We start from the raw sequence: 22,317 nt of genomic DNA on the forward strand, positions 1-22,317 counted from the left end.
TTTGAAGGGCTCAAATTCTTCTCAGTTATACCCAAACAATACTGCTGGTCCTACAGGACTGCAGACATGAGAGTACACTATAAGGACTCCTAAAAATGTAAAGGGTTCTTGGCCTGGAGGTTCATGCAGAATAAGCCATTTCTCCATTGTGATTTCATAGAGCTACTGCAAACATCTAAAGAAAAACATGCTCAGCTTATGCTTATGGTGACAGTGGGGTAAGAATCTACTTCTGATTACGCTGCATGACACCTTGGTCTCCACAGGGTCGCAGTGAATCACAGCAGGAGCATTCACAAAGGAATCACTACTTTGCTGTCAATCTTGTTCGTAAATTTTTCAGTCCATCAGTGGCCTCTCTGCTTTCTCCTATGTGCTTCCAAGCAATTTCACACTCTACCTGTGATCTTTTCATTGAGATCTGCACTACTGAAGCTGTGAAATGGAATAGATTCTTTATTTCCATCCATGCAATTCAGCACTTAATCCCACCTGGCCTCTCTAAGGGATCAGTCTTACCCTTTCCAATTCAAAGTGAGTGCAGTTAACCACTGAAGTACTTCCCATTGCCTTCCTGCAAGGATGAAATAAATCCGAATGCCTTCCAAACAACACTGCCACAACACCTCCACAAAGCCCATCACTCTGCTAAGCTGAGGTTAAATCCAATCAAAATAGGTTGAACTCTATTGGCTTCAGTATTTGCACTTCCAAATATCGGAACACTGGTTCCAGTACAGGAACAGCTACAGGAGAGGGTTGCTGAGAGGGAGCAGACATTGAAAGAACAATCATAGAATCACAGAATGGCCTGGTTGAAAGGGACCACAATAATCATTTAGTTTCAACACCCCGTGCTGCTGATGCAGTGTGTATCGTACGCTCTTGGCCTGTTGATAAATGGAGAGGATTTCACTCTCCATCACCATCTGCTAGGAAGTGACTAAAATACATCTTAGTCAGTACAAAAGACAATTTTCCCCTACTGAGCAAAGAAAGCTGCAACTCTTGAATAATAATCACATTTTTATACTCATTTTTCAAAACTTCCCATTAGTTCTCCAAGCAAAATGCACTGAGATGACTCTCAGTATCACTGTCCTAGAAACATGTGAAATATAAAAGATGTATCTGAAGAACATTAGGCACTTGCACATAAATCCCACTAGAGGTACTTATGCTGATTTTTCTAATATAAATCTATAACCCAGTCATAGAAAGCAAGCAATCTGCAGTACAAAACCTGGCACGTATATAACATTTTGTCATATTGCCAAATGTAAATCTCTGCCTATCTCTCAACAAAAAAGAGCGCTGCATGAGCAACAGGCCATTAAAAACGGGTTAGGAGGAGTTAATGATACATCTGATGTAAAGAACAGTGTTTCTGCAGACTTCCACCACTCTGTTCTCACCAGCTCCTGGACAAAGAGCCATTCACTACCCAGCCTTGTATGAATGCTTTGCATACAAAAAGAGACATGAGAAACAAAAGGATCCTGTAGCCCACAGAACTTTTCAGCCTTGCTTGGTGTTTGGAAAGTTATAGACTTAGTTCAAAAGATCTGACTAAGCAAATGAGACCGGAATGTAACCCGTAGTGCTGAATATTTAAATACTGAAAAATCTGGTAGAAAATGCACTCCTGCATCTCTGTTCAGAAGGAAAGGGAAGAAGAGGAAGGAAAATCCTCTTTGAATGATTAGGAAATAATAAGGAAAGGTGGTTCTCTGCAGAAGTGCCAAAGCCCTAAATAATGCTTGGAAGCATCAAAGTAAGCAGAAAACAACTGGAAGCACAGATATTCAGCAAGAATTGTGAGGTGTTTGGAATTATACACACAGAATAATGGAAACAAAGTCAATTCTTTAGCCAAGTGATATACAGGGAAACAACACAGGAAAGATAAATGCTACAGCAGTAACAGTGAACTTGATGCCATATAAAGCACAGAAGGATCTGCTCTGCTACAGGAGGATCCACTCCTCTGTGCCTCCTAAAACACCACAGATGTGAGCTGAAGGTGCCTGGTGAGGGAGGAAGCTCCAGAAGCAGACACTGTGGTACTGGGGGAGAGATGGGCAGGCTTGCTGCTCAGGCCATCCCTCCTTGGAAGAAGCATGCAGAAATGGCACAAACCCCCCACAGAAAGCAGCACACAATGGTAGGCTCACCCAAACTGTAACCAGGGTGCAAAACCTGGAACAAAAGCACTCAGGTTCCAGAGAAGAAAAATGACAAGAGCAGATTCTTAGGGAGATTTCTCTTCTTCACACGGTCCCTAAGTGATAGCTTTTTGCCCTGTTTGTTCAAAATGGCCTCAGGACTGTCTGCAGCTTGTGCAAAGCCCTCTGTTTATACTTGCTTCCTTATTCTGTTCTATCCAGCCAGGCTTTTCTCAAGTTCCCCCCCCTCTCTCCTCTCCATCTCCATTTGCCCTCTTATCAAGCCAGCCTCCAGAAAAAGAAACGAACCAGAAACGTGAAACTAACTTGTTATTTGCCATCACATACTGCTGGGCTTACAGCTCCAGCTCCAGCTCCAGCTCTCCTTTTCTGCACACTTCTTCAGATAGGGACTGGTTGCTACTTTATATGCTACTGCACAAGCACAGCACAGCCTGCTTTTAAGCACCACTGCAAGGAACACGATTACCATGACAAAGTAAAATACATCAGAGAGGAACTTGGCTTATGCCTGCTCTCCTCTGGACAGCTAAATATCTTTGGCTTCCATCACGCTTGGGAGCACTTAATGCCACAGCACACACAGCAGCAGGGGATGCTGAAGGCTCCGTGAGGGCACCCTGCTGTAGTGCTGCGCTGGGGGCAGGAGGAGCTTGTCTGTTCTTGGCTCTGCCCCTTCTTTCCTTCTTTCCACAGTCTTCCATCCAGCATTTCCACATCCAAATGCTGACGAGACTTTTTTTTTTTTTTTAATTATTTTTAAACCACTTCTACCAAACAAAGAGGCAATATCAGGATGCATAGTATTAAAGACTGGGCAGGTTTTCAAAACTGCCTAGTGTATTTAGATGCCAAACTTCCATGCATACTAAAGGGTCGTGGACGTCCAATTACTCTTAACCAGCTTTGCATCCCTCTCACTTCTTAACATACTGGCCTACACTCAGTGTTTTGTTTAGTTTGACTTCCACTCTATGTTAAAAGAAAATCTTTATAGACCAAATACATCCAAAATAATGAATAAGGCTCCAATTTTAGATTTAATAAAAAGCAAAAATTTAATCTGAAGTCGTGGGGCAAAGAAATAAAAAAGTTTGCAAGAAATGTTAGTTTACTCAGAGGGCAAATAACACATCTCTGACTATATTAAAGGCAGGAATTATCAAAGAGCACAATTGGTAGTCCATTACAAGCAGCACAGTTGTAGAAATCCAGCAAGTACCTCCCAGATGATGCAGAGGGTGCTGCATCCATCTTAACAATATTCTGAGTTTTACATTAGCAGATTTAACCCTTTTCACACATCTTGTTTGGTACTCACTGCACTGGATGCATCACCTTTAAGAATGTTTCTCTTTGCCCAGTCTGTTTGTGCTTTTCTGTGCTGACAATACCAGCACAGGATGTGGGAGCTCGAGACACCACAAGTACAAGTGCTGTGCAACCATGAGATTCCTGCTGTGAAATAAATGAAGCCATGTGTGTGTGGCTTTGGGAGGACTTCCTCCTGCACTCCTATGTCGTGTGAAGAGGAGCAAAGGAAGTGTAAGCAATGCGGATGTCCCTTTAGCTCATCCCACCACTCCACAGGGTCAAAACTACCAACTCCTCCATGGCCAGGCAGGAAATGAAGGCCCCTTCCAAGTCCTGATGGCTGCAGAGCCTCACACACTCATGGGGCTGACCTATGTTTGTGGGCAGGTACGTTCCCAATGTGTACGTTCCCACATACAGTGTGTCCTACGAGCAGGAAGTACAGGTGCAGTTCCTTCAACCCCATGTCGTGGAGCTGCTCCCCTGCAGAAAGATGGAAGGGCCTTTTTGGATCTGGCCACATCACTGTTCTTCCTTACACCTACAAATGAAGATTCAGCGTTGCCATCCATGATTGCCCCCTTACTCTACAGTCTCACTCTGTCACCAAGAAGAAGAAACAGTGCTCAAGCTTTCCACATGAAGTTGGAATTGACAACTAATGCTTATTCTGAGAGCCTTTTTCACATTCTTTTTTACTCAACTGGGAAGTAAAAATAATAGCTATAGAACACAGACTATGCACTAATACCCACCTTCATCCCTGTGCTGTTATTTAGAAATATTGCTAACAATAAATTTGAAAAACGCAGACTCTTAGCTACCTATTCTGCAGTAAAGATGAAAACTGAGTTAGTTAAATTCAATTACTATCCATTTCTATGTATTTTTCTTTACAACATCTGCTTTTCTTCACAAGTTCATATTCCACACATGATGTAAATCATTCTAACCTTTACAGCTTACATTTAATCTATATTTTGTCCCAATCCGTACACTTCTAGATAAACCATGATATTTGAAAAGCCAAGAGAAACATCTTAAACACTTAACTCAGACTCTTAAACACTGCACTCCTGAGATTTGTGAGAGGGGAAGGAAGTGGTGACCTCCTAGGATTTCCTGAGGATTCTACCATTTGTTATAAAAAGCTGGGGATAACGTTGACAAGGTCAAGCAGCCTACGTGCCCCTCCTCGTAGACTATATTACGGCTTGCTCCAAGAGGTATGTAAGCTGGAGACCAGAACTTGGCTCAGGAAAGTAAGTTCTGCTCTGTCCCCTGTGTTTTCTTGCCATCTTATGACATTTTCACCTCTTTTAAGTTGCTCTGGAGGAGAAGGATGCTCACCTGAGCGCCCAAACTTAGACATTGCTAGAAATATCACCTGGCCTACTTGTTTGAAGCAGACCTGCAGCACTGGAACTTCCCCTGTTCTCCTTTCCTTAAGGCAGAACAGCTGCCACGCTAGCATGTTACCAAAAGCTCCAATGGGGCACAAACTCTTCAGACACAGCCCAAGAGGACACACAGCAGCAGACAAGATTGGGCCAAGATCCTTCCCTTCAATCGACAGCCAACAAAGCCATGAACAACAAGGGCCTCATCTTTAGAAGACTTCTACTTTCCTGGTTGTCTGCTTGAAGACTCAAATGAAACTCATTACAAAATAGCCATGCACAGATTTCAAAGCTAAGAAGTTAGTCCTGTCTGCTCAATTTGTTTTCTAACCAGTGTTGATTTTCATTTGCTCCCCTGATAAATGCCTGAAAAAATATAAGACTCTTAAGTTAGACTTGCTACTACTTTTGTGCTTCAATCTAATTGTAACGGTACAGATGTAATTCCCAGATACGAAAATATTAAGAACTTAATTGCAGTTAACTGAGTTAAATAGCACCAAAAATACAATTTACAGCTACCATTGCTGCATTTTCATATAAGCCTGAAGAGTACAGGTGTCGTAAGACTAGTGATTCTCAGAGAATGAGCAATTACTTTCTTCAGGCTGTTTTTAAAATCCTATCATTACTGCCTATGTTAAAAACCTATATAGAAGTAGAAACTAAAGCACATGATGTATGAACTTGATAACGATCCTGACTTCTTTCCTTGCTCAGATTCCTGATTTTTAAGTATCTGAATTTACAACTTCAGTGTTTTATTAATTTTGTCCATTCCTATTTTTAGCTTGCTATGATAATTTTCTCTTGGGGAGAATACAGGAAGAAATCAGAGCCATTTATCTAGCGGAGTCTGCTAACGTCAGTGCAAAAGAAGCAAGATTCCCAAAAGACTTTTTCATCATCCTTACAGCAGCACAGCCTTGTAGAGTTTGAACATTTTAATGGCTAGTGATGAAACACCACAAAACAATCAAAACCATAACCAGGCTAATCGACTGTAAGATGGCCTGTTGTTTCAGTGGATTACCCATCTGGCACAAACCCCAAGTTTATCATTCTTCAATGCTCAATTCCAGAGATGTTATTTCATTATTTTGGTATTGCAGTGCTATGCACAGCGAGTTCTCTGCAGAGCTGTGCACTTCAGGAGCCCTCTCTAGTCCTGCCCAGGGGCTCTGTGCAGAGTGCCCAACAAACCAGCCCTCCATTAAAAATGCAGGCAGCCTCCCAGCAACAAGAATGTCTCTCCAACACCATCACTTTGCTGGTCATCCATCTTAACAGGTTTTGGTAGTAGATTCTAGACTTGCCTGTCAGATACATAGGATCTTGTATAATTTATGCAAATTAAATAAGCACAACATATGAATTGCTCTTTGCATAATAGTCTTCTATCTCCCAACCACACCAAAACAACAACCAGATGTGGACACAAAAACAGAGATCCAGCTCCAAAACGGTAAGGTGAAGCAGAACCCTTACTCTCTCTGTGCCTCAGGGCACTCCTAAATATCTGCCAGCAGCCTGCTCCTCTCATTGTGTCTCAAGGATCTCTTGATAGAAGAAGGGCCTTAGGGTGGGAGCTGCTGCAAACACTCCTAGGCATGTTTGTACAGTGAGCCCTAAAATGAGGTCATAGTCTCAGGTGGGACATTTCTTTCTATTACCAAAACACCTCACTAACAAAGAAATAAAAATGGAACACTACTAAAAGTCTAAACTCAAACTGGATGGCAAACACATAAGGATGTTTTCTGGGCATTTAAACTGGGTACGTGAACACACTTTTAAGACAAAATAAGTTACCTGCGTTTTATACAAGCACCTTTAATTTAAAAACTAAGTGTGTATCAACAGGTTTGGAGCCACTCTGGAATGACTAATTCACATTGTATAAGCCATCTTAAAGATCTCATTGATTACAGAAAGGCAAGTTCCCTAGGTGCATGTCGACTAATAGAAAACCCCAAAAGAGCAGTCTGGCTCCATCACAGAGCAACAAGAACTGCACTGTTAGAACAGAATTTAAACAGCCATTCTGGGTAACGCATCATTGCAAAAGGTATTATTTTATCTAACCCAACTCTTTCTTAATAAAAAGAGCTTCTTCTGCTAACCTCTATCTTTACAAAAAATAATTCAATTAAATCACATAGGAAGCATTACTGGCTGGAAATAAGAGTGTATATGCATATAACCATTGGCTTATCCTATAGATGTGTGGCTCCTGGGCAACTCACATGCTTAAGAGCAAGAGATTCTCATACCACACTGCCCGTTTGCCAGCCAGCTCTGTTTTAAATTTAATAGAATCCAGACGAATTTGGTGTCTTTCACAAGGTATTCTTCAAAAGATACTTACATCCAAAATGCAGAATAAAAAAAAAACCTGAATGTAAAGGCAGAATTCCTTATTCTTGAGAAGGAATTCCTCTGCATTTTTACAATCCTACATATATGAACCATTGCTCTTTTTTTTGCTTATGTCCTAATTACATCAGAATATGTATGGACTGAGACGTAAAGGTCACTGTAGGAAATCTAACTGCACAGCCTCTACCCATGATGGCTTCTCTTTTCAGATCTGACTTTTTATTGGCTGTGAAGTTACTACTCTTGAGCTACCAGAGTTGTTATTATAATTACAGCAGGCTTGGCAGCTAGGCATTTCTACACCATTGTTAATTAAGCACATAACATTCCTGCAAAGCAAGTGGTATCACACTCTTTTTCAGATGTAAAAGAATAGCACAGATAACTTACATGCACCTTATTCCTTATCTACCTAGTGGGAGAGCCAAAATCAAAACCTAGCTCTTACACTAGCCCTCTAATTACTACATGTCTGAATAGCTGCTTTTGTACATCACTTCCTTTTGAAAATGAAATAAATATGATACTTCCACCTCTGACCTTGCCTGTTTGTGTATCTAAGGGTAATTTGTATATCTAGGGGGTTTTGTGCTGTCCACAAAAAAAATTATTACAGTGTGTTGATGTGAACAGATGTAGACGTGGTTTTGAGTATGTTTGCATTATCCCTGCTTCAGATCAATTTCCCCCAACAGGAGACTTAGGTCTGAAAATTCAATATCCAGTGAAATACAGGAATCAAGGCTAGATGTGACTCTGCAGCCCTCTCATTCAGTCTTTTTGGAGAGAGACAAGCTAGATCAATTTCCACGTGCTAGCCCCATTTTGATTCCTCAGTTGCCAGACACAACGTATTTTCCCTACATGGTGAGCATGCTTTAATGAGAATGTGAATGTGAGCAGCATGTATTTATACAATCCAAATTTTGACATATTCTTGACACCTGTCCATTGGGTTATTAAGTCCACGTCCACTGACAGTAATGGAAACAATTCCTGACAACATCTCCCTGCCATGTAAATGACAGCTCCGCTCCCACCATCCACTGGCTCTTACCTGTCAAGGAGAAGCTCTAGTACTTCCTTAGTAGAAGCAAAGCCCCTGTATGTTGAGAGAAAGATACTGATGTAGGTAAAATCATTATCCCCAAAAGCTGTCAGAAGGTTCTCCACAAGTTTCTCCAAAGTTCCAGCTTTTATTGTCCTGATCTTACATGTTTCATACTGGCTGACAGTATGTCCTGGAGGCAACTGGTCCCCTTCAACCTACAAAGCAAAAACAAAAACAAAACATAAAAATCAGGCAAAAACCAAATCCTTCACACAGCTGTCACACTCAACTCATCTTTTCACAGGAGCAGTTATTTGGGAGTCCACCCTTAGTTACTAAACTACATTGTCCATTTTGACTCTCCAAACACCAGGAGCTCTGTCAAGAATGGACGTTATTCAGTAAGTTTATCTTTACTTCCCTGACATGTTCTGCGAAATATTTTACACTCTGACTGCTATCAGTGTTTCCTGTGGCACTACTACGTATTATAATCTAGAAGAAAGTTCATTATCCCACAAAGAGAATAATAACATTGCTAAAGGAAACAACAGTGGTGATTCAGTCCCACTTAACTTCTGCATAAACTCTAAAACTGATTATAGGATGGCTTGGGTTGGAAGGGACCCCAAGGATCACGAATCTCCAACCCCCTGTCACATGCAGGGCCACCAACCTCCACATTTAATTCCAGCCCAGGTTGCCCAGGGCCCCATCCAACCTGGCCTTGAACAGCTCCAGGGATGGACGGGGCATCCACAGCCTCTCTGGGCAGCTGTTCCAGCACTTCACCACTCATAGCAAAGAACTTCCCCCTGACATCCAACCTCAATCTTCCCTTCTTCAATTCAAAACTGCTTCCCCTTGCCCTGCCATTATCTCCCCCTGTAAAGAGCCAACTCCCCTTCTGTTTGTAGGCTCCCTTAAGTTACTGAAAGTTTGCAATGAAGTCACAACTTTAGTGTCAGAACTTAGGATTCCTGTGCTGGAAATACCAGCTCTGGGCTGACAAACAACCTATAGTCATAAAGCACATTTGGACAAGAAACATTTCATGATACTTTCGCAAGGAAGGAAGGTGTCAATTCACCTAGTACACATCCCATTATAACCCCTCAGTTCACTCTTACAGTTTTCGTTTGGTGCAGTATTTGGCAACAGATCTCAGGTTTGATGCTTTGTTTTTATGAGGGGGAAGGGTTATTTTTTAAACAGTCACTAATTACTGTAATCACACTGCACCACCAATAACAGAATGGCAGAAATAAAAAAGCCATTTCTCTTGAGGGAAAAAGAGATGGCCCCATCTCATCCAACTGTTTGCAACCATCAGTAAAAATACAGACCCTGGCAAAAATCCCTGGACATCAGGATTTATCTACGGGTAAATAAACTCCTGGGAAGCCATCAGAATGGCTGAAATATCTTTTCACAGTATGGAGTTACTTTCACTCACATTCAATGAGATCAGAATATATTCTGTTTAAAGCGAGTTTTGTAAGTATCTGGGATTAATGGGTTTACACAAAGGAAAAAAATCAGGCCACCAGGAAATAGTTCAAGCCTGAAAACCAATTCTTTAATCTGTTTAGGTTGGATTGAATACATCAGCAGCAAAATACTACAGGAAATAAACTGAACCAAAGCACACAACAGCCTAGCTTAGACTTTGCATCACCAATTCTCCTACAGTCTCAGAAGAAAGCCATTTGCAGAGCAGCAGTATTGCAGTGCTGATTTCCTCCTCACATATGCACTCACAGCAAGCTTTCAGCTGGGACTGCTGTGATGATGCTCTTCTGAACCACACAGCCTTCCCTTCTTGGGTAACAGCCCTGCTGTATCCCAATACAGACAATAATGGTGTTTCATTAGGTCACATTTCCCAGAGAAGCCTTACAGTAATATTTTGCAATTTAGCTGTGCTTCTGGGCTTTGAATGTTGAATTCACCAGCACGTAGGATGAGCAACACCAGACTGAGAGACTCCTCTAAGTAACAAATTAAGGCATATTTTGTGTTTCTCCATGGTTGCTTGACAACACATCTCAAGTACCCCCTGAAGAACTACATTTTGGACTGCACGTGAAGTTCAGACACACGGACATTTTGACCAGAGGTTTTGCTCTGGAAGTTTTCCAGTAAGGTGTAAGTTCAAAACAACGAGGACAGTTCTATTCCAAATACCAACCCAGCACCTAGACTCAAGGACTTGAAGATGTCACAGCACTGTCTGCACAGGCATTACAGACTTTGGCTTTGCACACTGGCAAAATACGAAGAACAAAGTCAGCTATTTATGAAGTAATCAGGAACAGACAGCCCATCCAGTTCATATTTATAGCACTACCTTCTATTGCTTTTCAATTATTCATAATAGATATCTCTTCCTCTCTTGGGTAATGTAGATGTCTTTACTGAGTGCACAGCTCAGCTGCTTTAGGATGAGGAGATCCCATTTCCCAGGGCACAGGGCCCAACAGATGCTTGGTAGAACATGAAAATCCAGCCTGCTATAACAGAGTTGAGAGGAGAATGAAAGAATGGGACTAGTAACTCCAGCATCCTCACTAGCCAATTGTTTGTTTCTAGCAGTACTCCCAACGATTGGATTTCATAGCAAGAAATGGTCCCAGCAATGGTTTTGGTTGCCATGTTCCTCTGGGTCTGTAAAAAGCACTGGAAGAACCAGGAGCATCGTGCAGGGTCGAGGCACAGGGACCTTTCAACAGCCTACAAATACCAATGGCTCAGTCCACAGGCAGAGGGCTCAGGAAACTTGCAGCCACAACTCAGCAGGAAAATGGCACCATTTCACATCGAGTTTAAGCCACTGCAAGAAGCCATTCCAGAGACCCTTTTCTCCCCACATGCTGCCCTGTTCCAAAGCTGTTTTTCATGCAGCCATGTGATGAACTGGAGCACAAAAGGAGTCCAGGAAGAACACAGCCTGCACTCGGTGGGGTGAGATGTAACCCAGACAAGCTGCCCAACCTTGCTACCCCAGGGCTGCAGGAACACACGGACCCACACAGGGAAAACAGCTCTGGCTCAAGGAGAGAGACGATTCCCAGAAGCACTGCAGGTTTACATCTGTTCAAACAGACCATGCAATTGCAGACTGTTAACCTGGTCTCCTGTCATGAACGGATTGTTCATGCTACACAACCCCATCCAAATTTACCCTAAGTAAAACTGGCTTGGAAAAAAGTATATACTGTTGACCTTTCATCTTCTGATTAAACTGTACTTTTGAAAATTACTAGTTACAGAATACAACCACTTTCAAACACAGAATGTCTGTGCACCACTGCATTTAACCATTCATTTTCTATGCAGCAGATTCCCCCACTGCACGATAGTTGAAGGAAGGCTGTCTTCTCCTTGGCACATAAAAAAGCCTCCTCGCACTCACTGATGTGTGCCAAACAAGGGCAGAATGTGTTCCCAAGACTGATGCGTGCACAAAATTTTCCTGTAATTGCAAAACTGCAACTTCCCCAATACACAACCCTAGGAGAATGTTTAAAACAAAAAACAAAAAAACACACAAAAAACAACAACAATAAAAATCAAAACTTTGAAAATCTAAGGCTAAGTTTGTCTGCAAGACATTAAACTGCTAGAAATCATTTTAAGAGTCTTTTAGGGATTGTTTGTATTTGTATTATTTTAGCAATCCTGCCTGTAAGCTGAAGAGGAAAGGACTTGGCAGAGGAGTTCAGGGCCAGGCTCTCAGAGTAAGACACTGCGGGCTGCGCTCGCATGCTAACAGGAAACTGCTTGGTCTGGATTTAATCAAGAGGACATCTCCTCACTGACATAACCGGGCTGCCCAAAGCAAAAGAGTTTTCATATTTGCTTTTGTGTTGGCTGACTGCTCTTTGCAGGCGCCTAAAACTCTGTGCGAGTTTTGACAGTGACACATGGTGATCGCTGCTAGGAGGCACTGGTAGTCAGGATTTCGAAACTGCCATTGGAAACAATCTCCTTTACCCCAAAACCACTAATCTGAAGGTTTTTCCAATGCAAATATTATCTGTTGAGATTCTGACAGTCACAATGATGGAATGAAGTCAACACAATCACTATTCATTAAGCAGGCTGAAATAGATACTTAAAAAATACAAATGAGATGAAAAATAAGTAAATCAAATATTCCTTGGACTCAGTCATGTAAAACATCACCACTTCAGTAAAGATTTATTCATTTAGAAATCCTGCAAAATGATTTTCAAGAGCGCGTAATCAACCACTGTCTATAAATCCCCATTTTATTGACTGTGACAGATTTTTCAAAAGCTTTTGACTGTGTATGAAGTTCACAGCTTTTCCAGATGTGGACTTTTCCATTATAGTTATTCTCATCAACTTACTGGACATACGCTCTACACTGGACTAATGCTGCCCAAATTGCAGTAACTTGTACATTAGGTAAAAAAAAGGCCCTTTTTGCTCTTTGCCTTAATATCATAGGATCATATCATAGAATCATAGAATGGCCTGGGTTGAAACGGACTACAATGCTCATCTAGTTCCAACCCCCTGCTATGTGTAGAGTCAGCAGCCAGCAGACCGGGCTGCCCAGAGCCACATCCAGCTTGGCCTTGAATGCCTGCAGGGATGGGGCATCCACAACCTCCTTGGGAACCTTCTGAAAAGAGGAATAAAACACTTTTTGCAATTTCACCCTTGAGCATCAAAACAGGTAAAACAGAAATTCTTTTAAGAACTGGATTCCAGAACAGAAAATAATACTACTAATAAAAAAGCACAGAACATAAGCAGCAGGAAGACTTGACGACACTCTACAAAACTTCTTATCACCTTAGATAGGAGTTACTGTTAATGACAACTTCAAAGATATTAACAACGTATTTGACGTGGCGTTTCCAACTGAAGTGTTAATGACTCTTATAGCTGAGCCTGCTCCCCTCAGAAGGAAGCCCCGTGTGCATGCTGACAGGTAAAACCCACAGCAGCTGACCATCATGCTGAACTGACTCAAACGTGCACACGTTCTGCTGACTGCCTCCATCCAGGCCACATCATCATTAAAGAAAATAAGTGAAAAATGTTTTGTTTTGCTCTAACAACACCACGTAGCAGTGTACATCACTGACATCGGCGACTAGACTAAATCCCTCAGGTGAAGATACAGCATTTCAAGTGCTGTTGGGGTGCACACATCTGTGCTTCCTCTTGCAATCAGCTCTGCAGCTCTGACAGTACATAAGGACCTCGCATCCACCACTCTCTCCTCTCTGTCCTTGTCCTCCATGCTGCAAAGCTGTCAGCCTGGAAAATAGCTCGCGTGAGATAAGGCTGAATTTGAAGCAGAATTTCCACTCTAGGAAACCGTGGCTGGAATGCAGGATTTGGGTGGCCAGTGCTAGATTTCCTTGCAGCCTGCAGGCTCCAGGCAGCATGGATGCTTGCCTTTGCAGGAGCAGCTGTTTTTATCGTACAGTGCAGATGGAAATAAAATGAACGCAGAGCTCTCTGCAGAGCTTTCTCCACTTTGCTAACTCCCATTTCCTCATTTCAGATGCTGCTGAAAATCAGAATACTGTGTGTTGACTGCACCAAACTCAGAAGCCAATGTAACTTTATGAGCTCTTTCCTGTGATCTGACAGCTAGGGGTATTCCTGGATTTCCAAAGCTCCACCCTTTTCCTTTCCTTTCATACCACATAAATAACTCTTCTTGGCAGCAACCCAGAGTTTCCAGGACTAATTAATTCCATGATCATTGTTCAAAAGGCATTCTCATTTTCTCGTATCTTTAGAGCTCACAGCTTGGCACGTATCTGCCTGAAGAACCAGCAAACAGCAACAAAAGCTGTAGGTAAAAGAAAGAGGAGCCTTCCACAAACACTGTTGCTCAGTTAGAACCCTTTCACTCAGGCACCTTGCAGCTACTGGGGGAAAAATAAGAAACAACAAGCATACGGAGGCACTGAGCAGCATTTCTCACACCTTCTGAAGTTATGCAAATTTGGACTCATTCAGGTATCATGAATGGTGTGGAACCACCTCTAAATGAATCAAAGCAAAAGTAAAGAAGACTAATTTATACACCGCCTCTTGCTGCGCATATCTAGAGGAGTTTAAGCAAGTGCATAAAGCAGTTGAGACTCTTATAGTAGTGCAAAAAATCTCAGCCAAGGGAACATGTAAATTCTCCCTCTCTAATTTGGCATACTTAGAAATATCCGTGCAAAGGAATGTAGCTGTGGCATTCAATGAGAAGCAAGTCCTCCAAGAGGTTCGCTGTGCAGTACACACGCTTTTTAGAGGGACCAAAACTGCCCCAACAACTTCATCCTAATCTTCATCTCCAGCTATCCTGTATGATTTACATGCTTACCCTCTCATTCCTTCTAACCTACGAAAAGGCCCTTCTCATGCTGACTCTCCCACCTTGCTGTGCCTTTCAGCAGTATCAAGACAAGCCCTCGCACCCTCTTATCTAACTTACTGTCTTGACTGAATTAACTGAACCTATCAGATTCATTCCACTCCTTCCTTCCTTCCTTCCTTCCTTCCTCCCTTCCTTCCTTCCTTCCTTCCTTCCTTCCTTCCTCCCTTCCTCCCTTCCTCCCTTCCTCCCTTACTTCCTCCCTTCCTCTCTTTCTCTCTTTTTTTCTTCCTTTCTTTTTCTTCTGACACATTTCACAGTTCAGCAGCTTGCCACAGTGTGGTGCTTCACTAGCATGCCATGGATATGTTATTTTCATAATATGTTGGGATGTATAAATATTCCTTGTGGTGGCTTTGATCGGACATTGAAGTTTAGCAAGTGCTTAATTTAAAACAGAAAACCAAGAAATAGGAACTGGTAAGTCAGGTAGAACTCACAGTCATGTGCATTTCATACTGTTTGAGAAGCATCTGTCATCAAATGACACTTAGTATAAATATTTTCCTAGCCCACTAACAAATACAACTCATATTAAACATCTTTCTATACCCTTTTCATATTAGAGGAAAATAACTTCTATAAAACCTGGCATTCTCCTTGCTTCAGTGCATAGGAACACCAAAATGTCCAGTCTCCAAACTGAGCAGTAAATAAATACTAGAAACAGCAGAAGTCTAAGTGAACAGTGCACCAGAATGAGGGCATGGAAATAGGTTTTACTGCCCCTTTTGGCAGTAAGCTCAGCCCGTTCTGCAAAATATTTTGACCTGCGTAGACTCAGATGTGTTACACAGTGTCTCCATGAGCAAAGAGCTCTTCACAGAGTCTTCAGCCTTGCATAAAACTGTCAGAACTAATAAAAGCAGGTATAAAAACAGGAATGGCTTTTAAGAATCGCAAGAAGGAGACACAGGCAGCTGGAGCAGTCCCTCTGTGCACAGGAGCAGTGAGCAGCAATTACTGTTCCGCAGGCACCTCATCTTAGCCTCATTCCTCCCATGCCCTCCTCACATTTTCTGCTTGCAGCCTGTCTGGGAGGCTGGTGGGTGCCAAGGCTGAGCTACATACTAGTAAGTCCCAAGGAGAAAGGAAGAGCTGTTGAGCAGAGGAAAGTGGTACTAAAGATGGCAGGCACATCAAATATTGCACTGGACTTTGACTTGAGAACTGCTTCTAGTAATCTTGACTTCAGCTCATAATGACAATACACTGCACTCTGCAAGTACCAAGGGGTAAAGGTGCTGTATTTACAAGCAGAATGCAGGCCTCAGTCATGAGTGCTGGAAAACACTGCACTCAGACGGGAAGTTTCTGCCACAAACCACCCCAGACATTAATGTAACCCTTATCTATAAAACTTCAGACAAATCACCGGGTAAGTGTTTGGCTGGGCACCACGGAGCTGAGCCAGAACCACTGGCCACCTCTTAGGAGAAATGCAACTCTTTTCAGAGTAGCTGTGCAAATCTCCAGACCACAGTCTTGCAAGAAGAGTCCCTTCTGGCAAATGCTTTAGGATGAAAGCTGATGGTCTCAAGTTGCACTGAGGGATGTTCAGGTTGGATATTAGCACAAATTTCTTCTCCAAAAAGCAGTGAGGCAGTGGCTGCCCAGGGAGGTGGTGGGGTCACCATCCCTGCAGGTGCTCAAGAACTGCGGAGATGAGCCACTGAAGGACGTGGTTTAGTGATCATGATGGGGATGGACTGACAGTTGGACCAGATGGTTTTGGAGGTTTTCTCTATCCTTAATGATTCTGTGCTCCAAGGGATCTCAAGGGAGCGCTCCAGCGATGTCGGCTGTGGTAGCACCGACCAGTTGGGTGGCCATGTGCAAGACATCTGTGTGCTCTGTTTTGCCAGCTCTGAAAGGGCAGCTGAGAACTGACCTGCTCTGTGAACTACTTCTGAATTCATAGATGACAAGCGCTCTGCAGAGCTAAGCAGTACTATCCTACACTGAGTCCATACAACAGATGTAGAAGACCACCAACTTAACATCATTTTCTTGCAATGAGCAGATGGTGGAAGGTAGAGGTAGCAGCTGTAAACATGACAGATACATACATTCAGCTCAAAGGCCAGACTCCAGCTCCTTTCTTATAAGACCTACTCGAGAACAAACTGTCTCTCACCAAAATGAAAACTCCCCTATTTTTCCTCACCCATTTTATTGTCTTTGGAGGGATCTGCCAGTGCCATGCAACAACAGTCAGTCTGGGTCTGAGCACTGGGTTGAAACACTCAAGTGTTCAGCAGAACAGATATTTATAGAGCTTTTGCACTGGGATAAAGTGATTACAGAGTACTGTCCCAAGCAACTTACAGGGTACAGCAAACAAGGAGAAAAACAAAAACAAACAAAAAAACCAAACAAACTTGCCATACTTCTGTTAAACTACATGACACACTGGTATGCAGGTCAAATAATTGTCATAGCACGTGATAGTGATACTCATTTCCCAGCAGGCATTTCCTACAGAGGAGCTAAATGAACTCTGAAATGTATTTAAATAGGGTAGAACAGCTCAGTAGGAAGAGACCTTCAAAGATCACCTAGTCCAACTGCAAAAGTGTTGCATGAATGGCTAAGATCATGTCAACTTCCAAGCTTTACATATAAACAAACGTGCACATGCCACAACCTACTTTCTTTAATTTAATTAGGCAGCTGAGGTTAAATTACTGACTTAAAAGCACATATGAATCCTTCCAGGACTCCTTTTGTATGCAAATATTAAGAACTTTATACACATCAGGCTTCATAACGCGGTGACATATCACAACAGTATGGCCTCCACACAAAATATTTGCTGCTGTTTTAACACAGTGCACATGTGAAAGGCCTACAGCATCAGACCCTTCTCCCCAAGTCACCTACACCTACATTCTTCAGGATAGATTAAAACGTGGTAAAAAATACAGCTGCTGAAGTCATTCTCCAAGCTTACAGCCTGCCTTGGGATTGAGAGCTTTGTTTGACCTCAGGCCTCTGTACCCAGGTTACCCCTGTCCCTACAGCCTCATCTCCCAGTCTCATCCACCTCAACACCAGTGCTTTGCTGCATACTGCCCAGCTCTTGAATTCCCTCTTGGTTGTTATACAGCCCTTGCATACTTTAACACAGGGCCAGACAGCACAATATTATTTCCAGTACAACTGAATATTGATGCCACTCAGTGCTGCTATGGAATCAGCCCCACTCCATCACTACCACACAGAAGCTGAAAATTCTTAATTACCCTCATGTTTATAAGCTGTCTGGTTCTTAGAGATGATGAAAACTCTCCATCTACCCCAAGAAAAACAGAATTACAGAAATTCAGTTTGTGAAACACTGGTTGGTGAAGTAATTTGCCACAACTCTTTCATGCTGCAGTTTTTTAATAAATGCCAAGTCTAGCAGGGAGAAGGAGTGCTTGATATTGCCACTAACATGGCCAGACATTTAGGGTGGCAAGAGTTACACCGGTTGATGGCAATTATAGATCAGCAAGAAAAAAAAAGGTATTTGGACCATTCAAATGCACAGAGATCATTTTTCCCCAGTGCTTGTATTGTTGGTAGTCATAAACTGTGATGCTTATCCTGTGAAAAGCTGCACCACTTTTTTCCCTTCCAGGAATGTAATTTAATTTAATTGTGGAGCTCATCATCACTTTCTGCTCAGTCAGTAAAAACAAAGAACGTCCTGTGTGAGACAGCAGGCAAAACTGGTGAACTCAAAATGGTTGTAAGGATGGCAGAAGTAAGAATTGTGTTGCATAATTATAACATGAATACACATTACATAACCCAAAATGGTTTTATTTATCCTGATTGGATGGCTGGCTTCCCTTTCACACTATAAAGCTTGCCCCAGAAGTGCCCAGAAATTAAAATCATACTGACTCAGGAAATCAATGTAAACTGCTACTGCCCTCAGTGCAAACAACAAGGCAAGAGTGATGGATTTTAACAGCATGAGTAGCTGGAAAATAACACTGTAGGTGCGCGTTCTGGCAGAGGAGAAAATATTTAACAGAAGATTGATTCAGATTTTAAAATTTCAAAATTTCAATTGAATTTTGTGGAAGAAAGAAGAGAAACAAGGAAATGTTTTTACATTTCATAATGATTTCTGTGAGTAATCTCCACTGCCAAGCTTTTTTAATATTTTAAAGCAGAAATAGGTTAGCAGTAAAGCATTTTTACGACCACAGCATGAGTACATATCTAAATTGAATTATAAACTTCATTTCAATGGCTGTGCTTTTTACTACTCTTTGTTTTGAAACTAAGAGATGTCTCCAGGGTGGGGCCTGACCAGAAAAAGCAGCAAGATAATGTTACTTAATATTAAAATTTACTAGCTTGAACGTTTACTCAAGCGCTAAGAGAGTCCAAAAATATTAGTTCCATCAGTAGTTCAGGCCAAACTGCATTTTTACTAGATTATCTAGACAGCACAGGGGATTGATTATGGAGTCTATTAAGATCCTTCTCTCGCACACATGCACATGTAGTGTGAGCCTACGTGTACAAACGCTCACATGTGTACGTACCATGTCTGTGATGGCAACATTCTTCTGCCAATTACATAGGTCTCTATGAGAAACTGGCATTTTTGCACAATAATCTGCCAATGTGTATGATAAAGAAGCACATTATATATCTAGAAAAATGACTGCATTCTTATAACTAAGTGCAGCACCCGGCCTTTAACCCATCTCTTCTGACATTGCAGAAAGCAGCACCAGCTGCGTGAGCTGGCGCTGAACCCACTGCAGACATCTGTATTTCAGTTTTGGAGTTCTGTTGCAGTTGAACTTAAATCCTTAGGCAGTGAATACAAATCAAAACACACATAATTATGTGGAAGTACTGAGTCAGAATGCACAAGAAGCATAGCTTACAAGTAGAGGGGAAAGAGCAAGCGAAAATTGTCAGACTGTAAGATGAAACAGAAGTCCTCCACGTTATTGTCTGTCCTTTTTTTGTTGTTTAATTATGCATCAGGAGTTAATGGCGTATTTCTTTTCTTCTCTGTCCTCTTCTAACTCCACAGTCATCTGAAGTTTTCTGAACAAGAAGACTGCTTTTGTACAAAGAAGAATGCAAGCCTCATGGTTCAAGTAAGCGTGCAAGAGTTCATTCCCGTTTCACATGCTGCAGGGAGCCAGTGGATTGCACAGCCAGAATCAATCTGTGGCACTCATTGGGAAGAATGTGAAGTGTAAGATCTGACTTCCAAATGAAATGGATTGTTGTTACTTAAGAGACATTTACAACAGCAGCACAATGGCTGCTATGTCAAAATGTAAGGCACCATCCCTGCCTTCAAGGGTTTCTGCTCTAAAAATGCGAAGTGCATCACAGGTAGGGCCAGAGAATACTACAAGCCAAGCACTAAGACAGAAGGATGTGTGGGCATATCTTCATAACCATTTTCTTGTTGTATTTGCCTGCACTGTTTATACTGGCTCCCAAACACTCCTCAGGAGCATTTAGTTACCTAATCTCTTCTGCACTGAAGTCAGTAGTTAATCCTGAAGGGCGTACTGACTTGCCATTGGCACCCAACATTGATGAAGCTTTGAAATGTTACCATCCTCCTTTTAATAAATCCAATCCATGAGTACCATTTAAAAAAAAAACCTGAAGGACATTGGGCACTGGCTTGAATCAAATCAGCAACTCAATATGATTCAACACACAGTGCCAAGATGTGAGGTGTAAACTACCATCCCTCCTGTCAAGGGGTAAATCAAACCGCGGCAAACAGGAACAAGTGAAAACTCCACCAGGCTGCAACCCAGCAGCTTGACAGTCACAAGGTTGGTGACTGCTACCAACTCAACTGCTAAAAACCTTCACGCCTTTGGTTGACAAAGCAGTCAAAGGGTATCGACATCCCATAGGCAACAGATGGCTTAGGCACCCAAACGCAGAGAAATTTAAGAGCTCAGCAGAAAAGGTCTGTTGAAAGTACTACCTTCAAAGGTCACACTGTGGCACACGGAACAGAGAAAAGATCTGAAGGCTTAGAGTAGGCAGAGCACTCAATCTTTCAGCACAACACTTGGAAGCAGCAGCAAAAAGCAAACAATTTGCAATGTATAAATAGAGAGCACTGAATCAAGTCAAGGGACATTATTCTTCCTGTGCATAAAGGGTCTGATGAGACCACATGTAGAGTACCAAGCTCTGTTCTAGCTGACTTATTTTTAAGGCAGCTATTATGAAGTTGAATGGGGCACAGCAACCCACGCGATTCCTACATTTACAGAGCCTCAAGCAGCAAAGATGCAAACATTCATTTTATGCATGAAAAAAGCAGGATCTGAGCACCCAAAGTTCTCGTCGAGCAGCATGAGGCTGTAGGAAAGCAGGCCCACAGCAAACTCCCAGGTCATGTTGCAATATGGCTCTGACATCTTCGGGACATTTGAGTTCTCAGGATTCTTTTTATGAGTGCCTGTGTTCAATTTTATTCTGCCTCGTTAAATATTTGCTACAAACAAATAGAAAACAGAACTTTATAAATGGCAACACATAATAATTGTCATCTTAAACTAAACTAGAGGATTTTCTTTCTGACAGTGGCCAGATGTTACAGACCAAGGTGCAGAAATAACATTCATAACATAAAGAATAACTGATCTAAAAGGAAAGACTGCTCAGTCATGGGAAGTGGTTGTTTTACACCTAAACAGTAAAGAGTTATGTGGCTGTTTTCAATCTCAGGCAGTATTCATGTGCTTGTTCTCATTACTTATATAAATGCCCAGTCCTCCCTCAAACCTTCTAGGCTATTGGACTCGATTACTTCTAGCAGTGAGTCCTTCAGGTTAATTACATGCAGTGAAAAAGTACAGGTATCTTTTCCCCTTGCTTTTAATGTACTGCTTTCCACCAAACACAGGAGGGGGAATGGCTTTTTACAAGGGTGGACAAGGGGAATGGTCTTAAACTGAGACAGGGGAGGTTTAGGTTAGATTTTAAGAGGAATTTTTTCACACAGAGGGTGGTGAGGCACTGGAACAGGTTGCCCAAGGAGGTTGTGGATGCCCCATCCCTGGAGGCATTCAAGGCCAGGCTGGATGTGGCTCTGGGCAGCCTGGTCTGCTGGTTGGTGACCCTGCACATAGCAAGGGGTTGGAACTGGATGAGCATTGTGGTCCTTTTCAACCCAGGCCATTCTAGGAAACACTCCCTGGCACCAAAGCATCCCTGCTCCACTCACCATTTCAAGCATTTTCACTATTCTTTCCTATTCACTGACAGTGTCAATCAATCCTGCTTGCACCAAATCCCAGATTGGATAGTCCTCACCTTTCCAGTGCCTCTCCAAATGCCAACAGTCATATCCCATCTGCATATCGCATTTCTAGTTCTCTTTGCTTTGAGATGAGGGAACAACAGAGATACTACAGTATCCTCTTGTAGCAGTGTTTTCTAAGCACTGCTCCACTCCCCCCTTGCCTACTGCAGCCTGATATTTGAGGTTGCTTTCACAACTGCTGCTGCAAGGTGAGTGAAGTCTTGCACAGAACCCTGGACTCTCAGATGTCCGGGTCTTCT

At 42.3% G+C, this 22,317-nt stretch overlaps 1 protein-coding gene across 2 annotated transcripts in view; it reads right to left on the minus strand.

Annotated features, from left to right (window-relative positions):
* The window catches only part of RGL1 (ral guanine nucleotide dissociation stimulator like 1), a 64,769-nt gene that overhangs the window by 31,395 nt on the left and 11,057 nt on the right, over positions 1 to 22,317 (minus strand). Inside the window, exons 2-3 of one of the 2 annotated variants that reach the window (XM_042819013.1) lie at positions 8,494 to 8,545; positions 8,337 to 8,381 (exon numbers count right to left, since the gene is read on the minus strand). In XM_042819013.1, coding sequence (XP_042674947.1) covers positions 8,337 to 8,381; positions 8,494 to 8,495 — 47 coding nt within the window. In that variant the 5' untranslated portion in view covers positions 8,496 to 8,545. Of the gene's footprint in view, positions 1 to 8,336; positions 8,546 to 22,317 lie in introns of both variants that reach the window. The other variant, XM_042819012.1, reaches the window with a different exon arrangement.

The sequence above is a fragment of the Centrocercus urophasianus genome, unplaced genomic scaffold (genome assembly GCF_019232065.1).
Source record: "Centrocercus urophasianus isolate 14NV4802_14NV808 unplaced genomic scaffold, USGS_Curo_1.0 seq_18, whole genome shotgun sequence".
Classification (NCBI taxonomy): domain Eukaryota; kingdom Metazoa; phylum Chordata; class Aves; order Galliformes; family Phasianidae; genus Centrocercus; species Centrocercus urophasianus.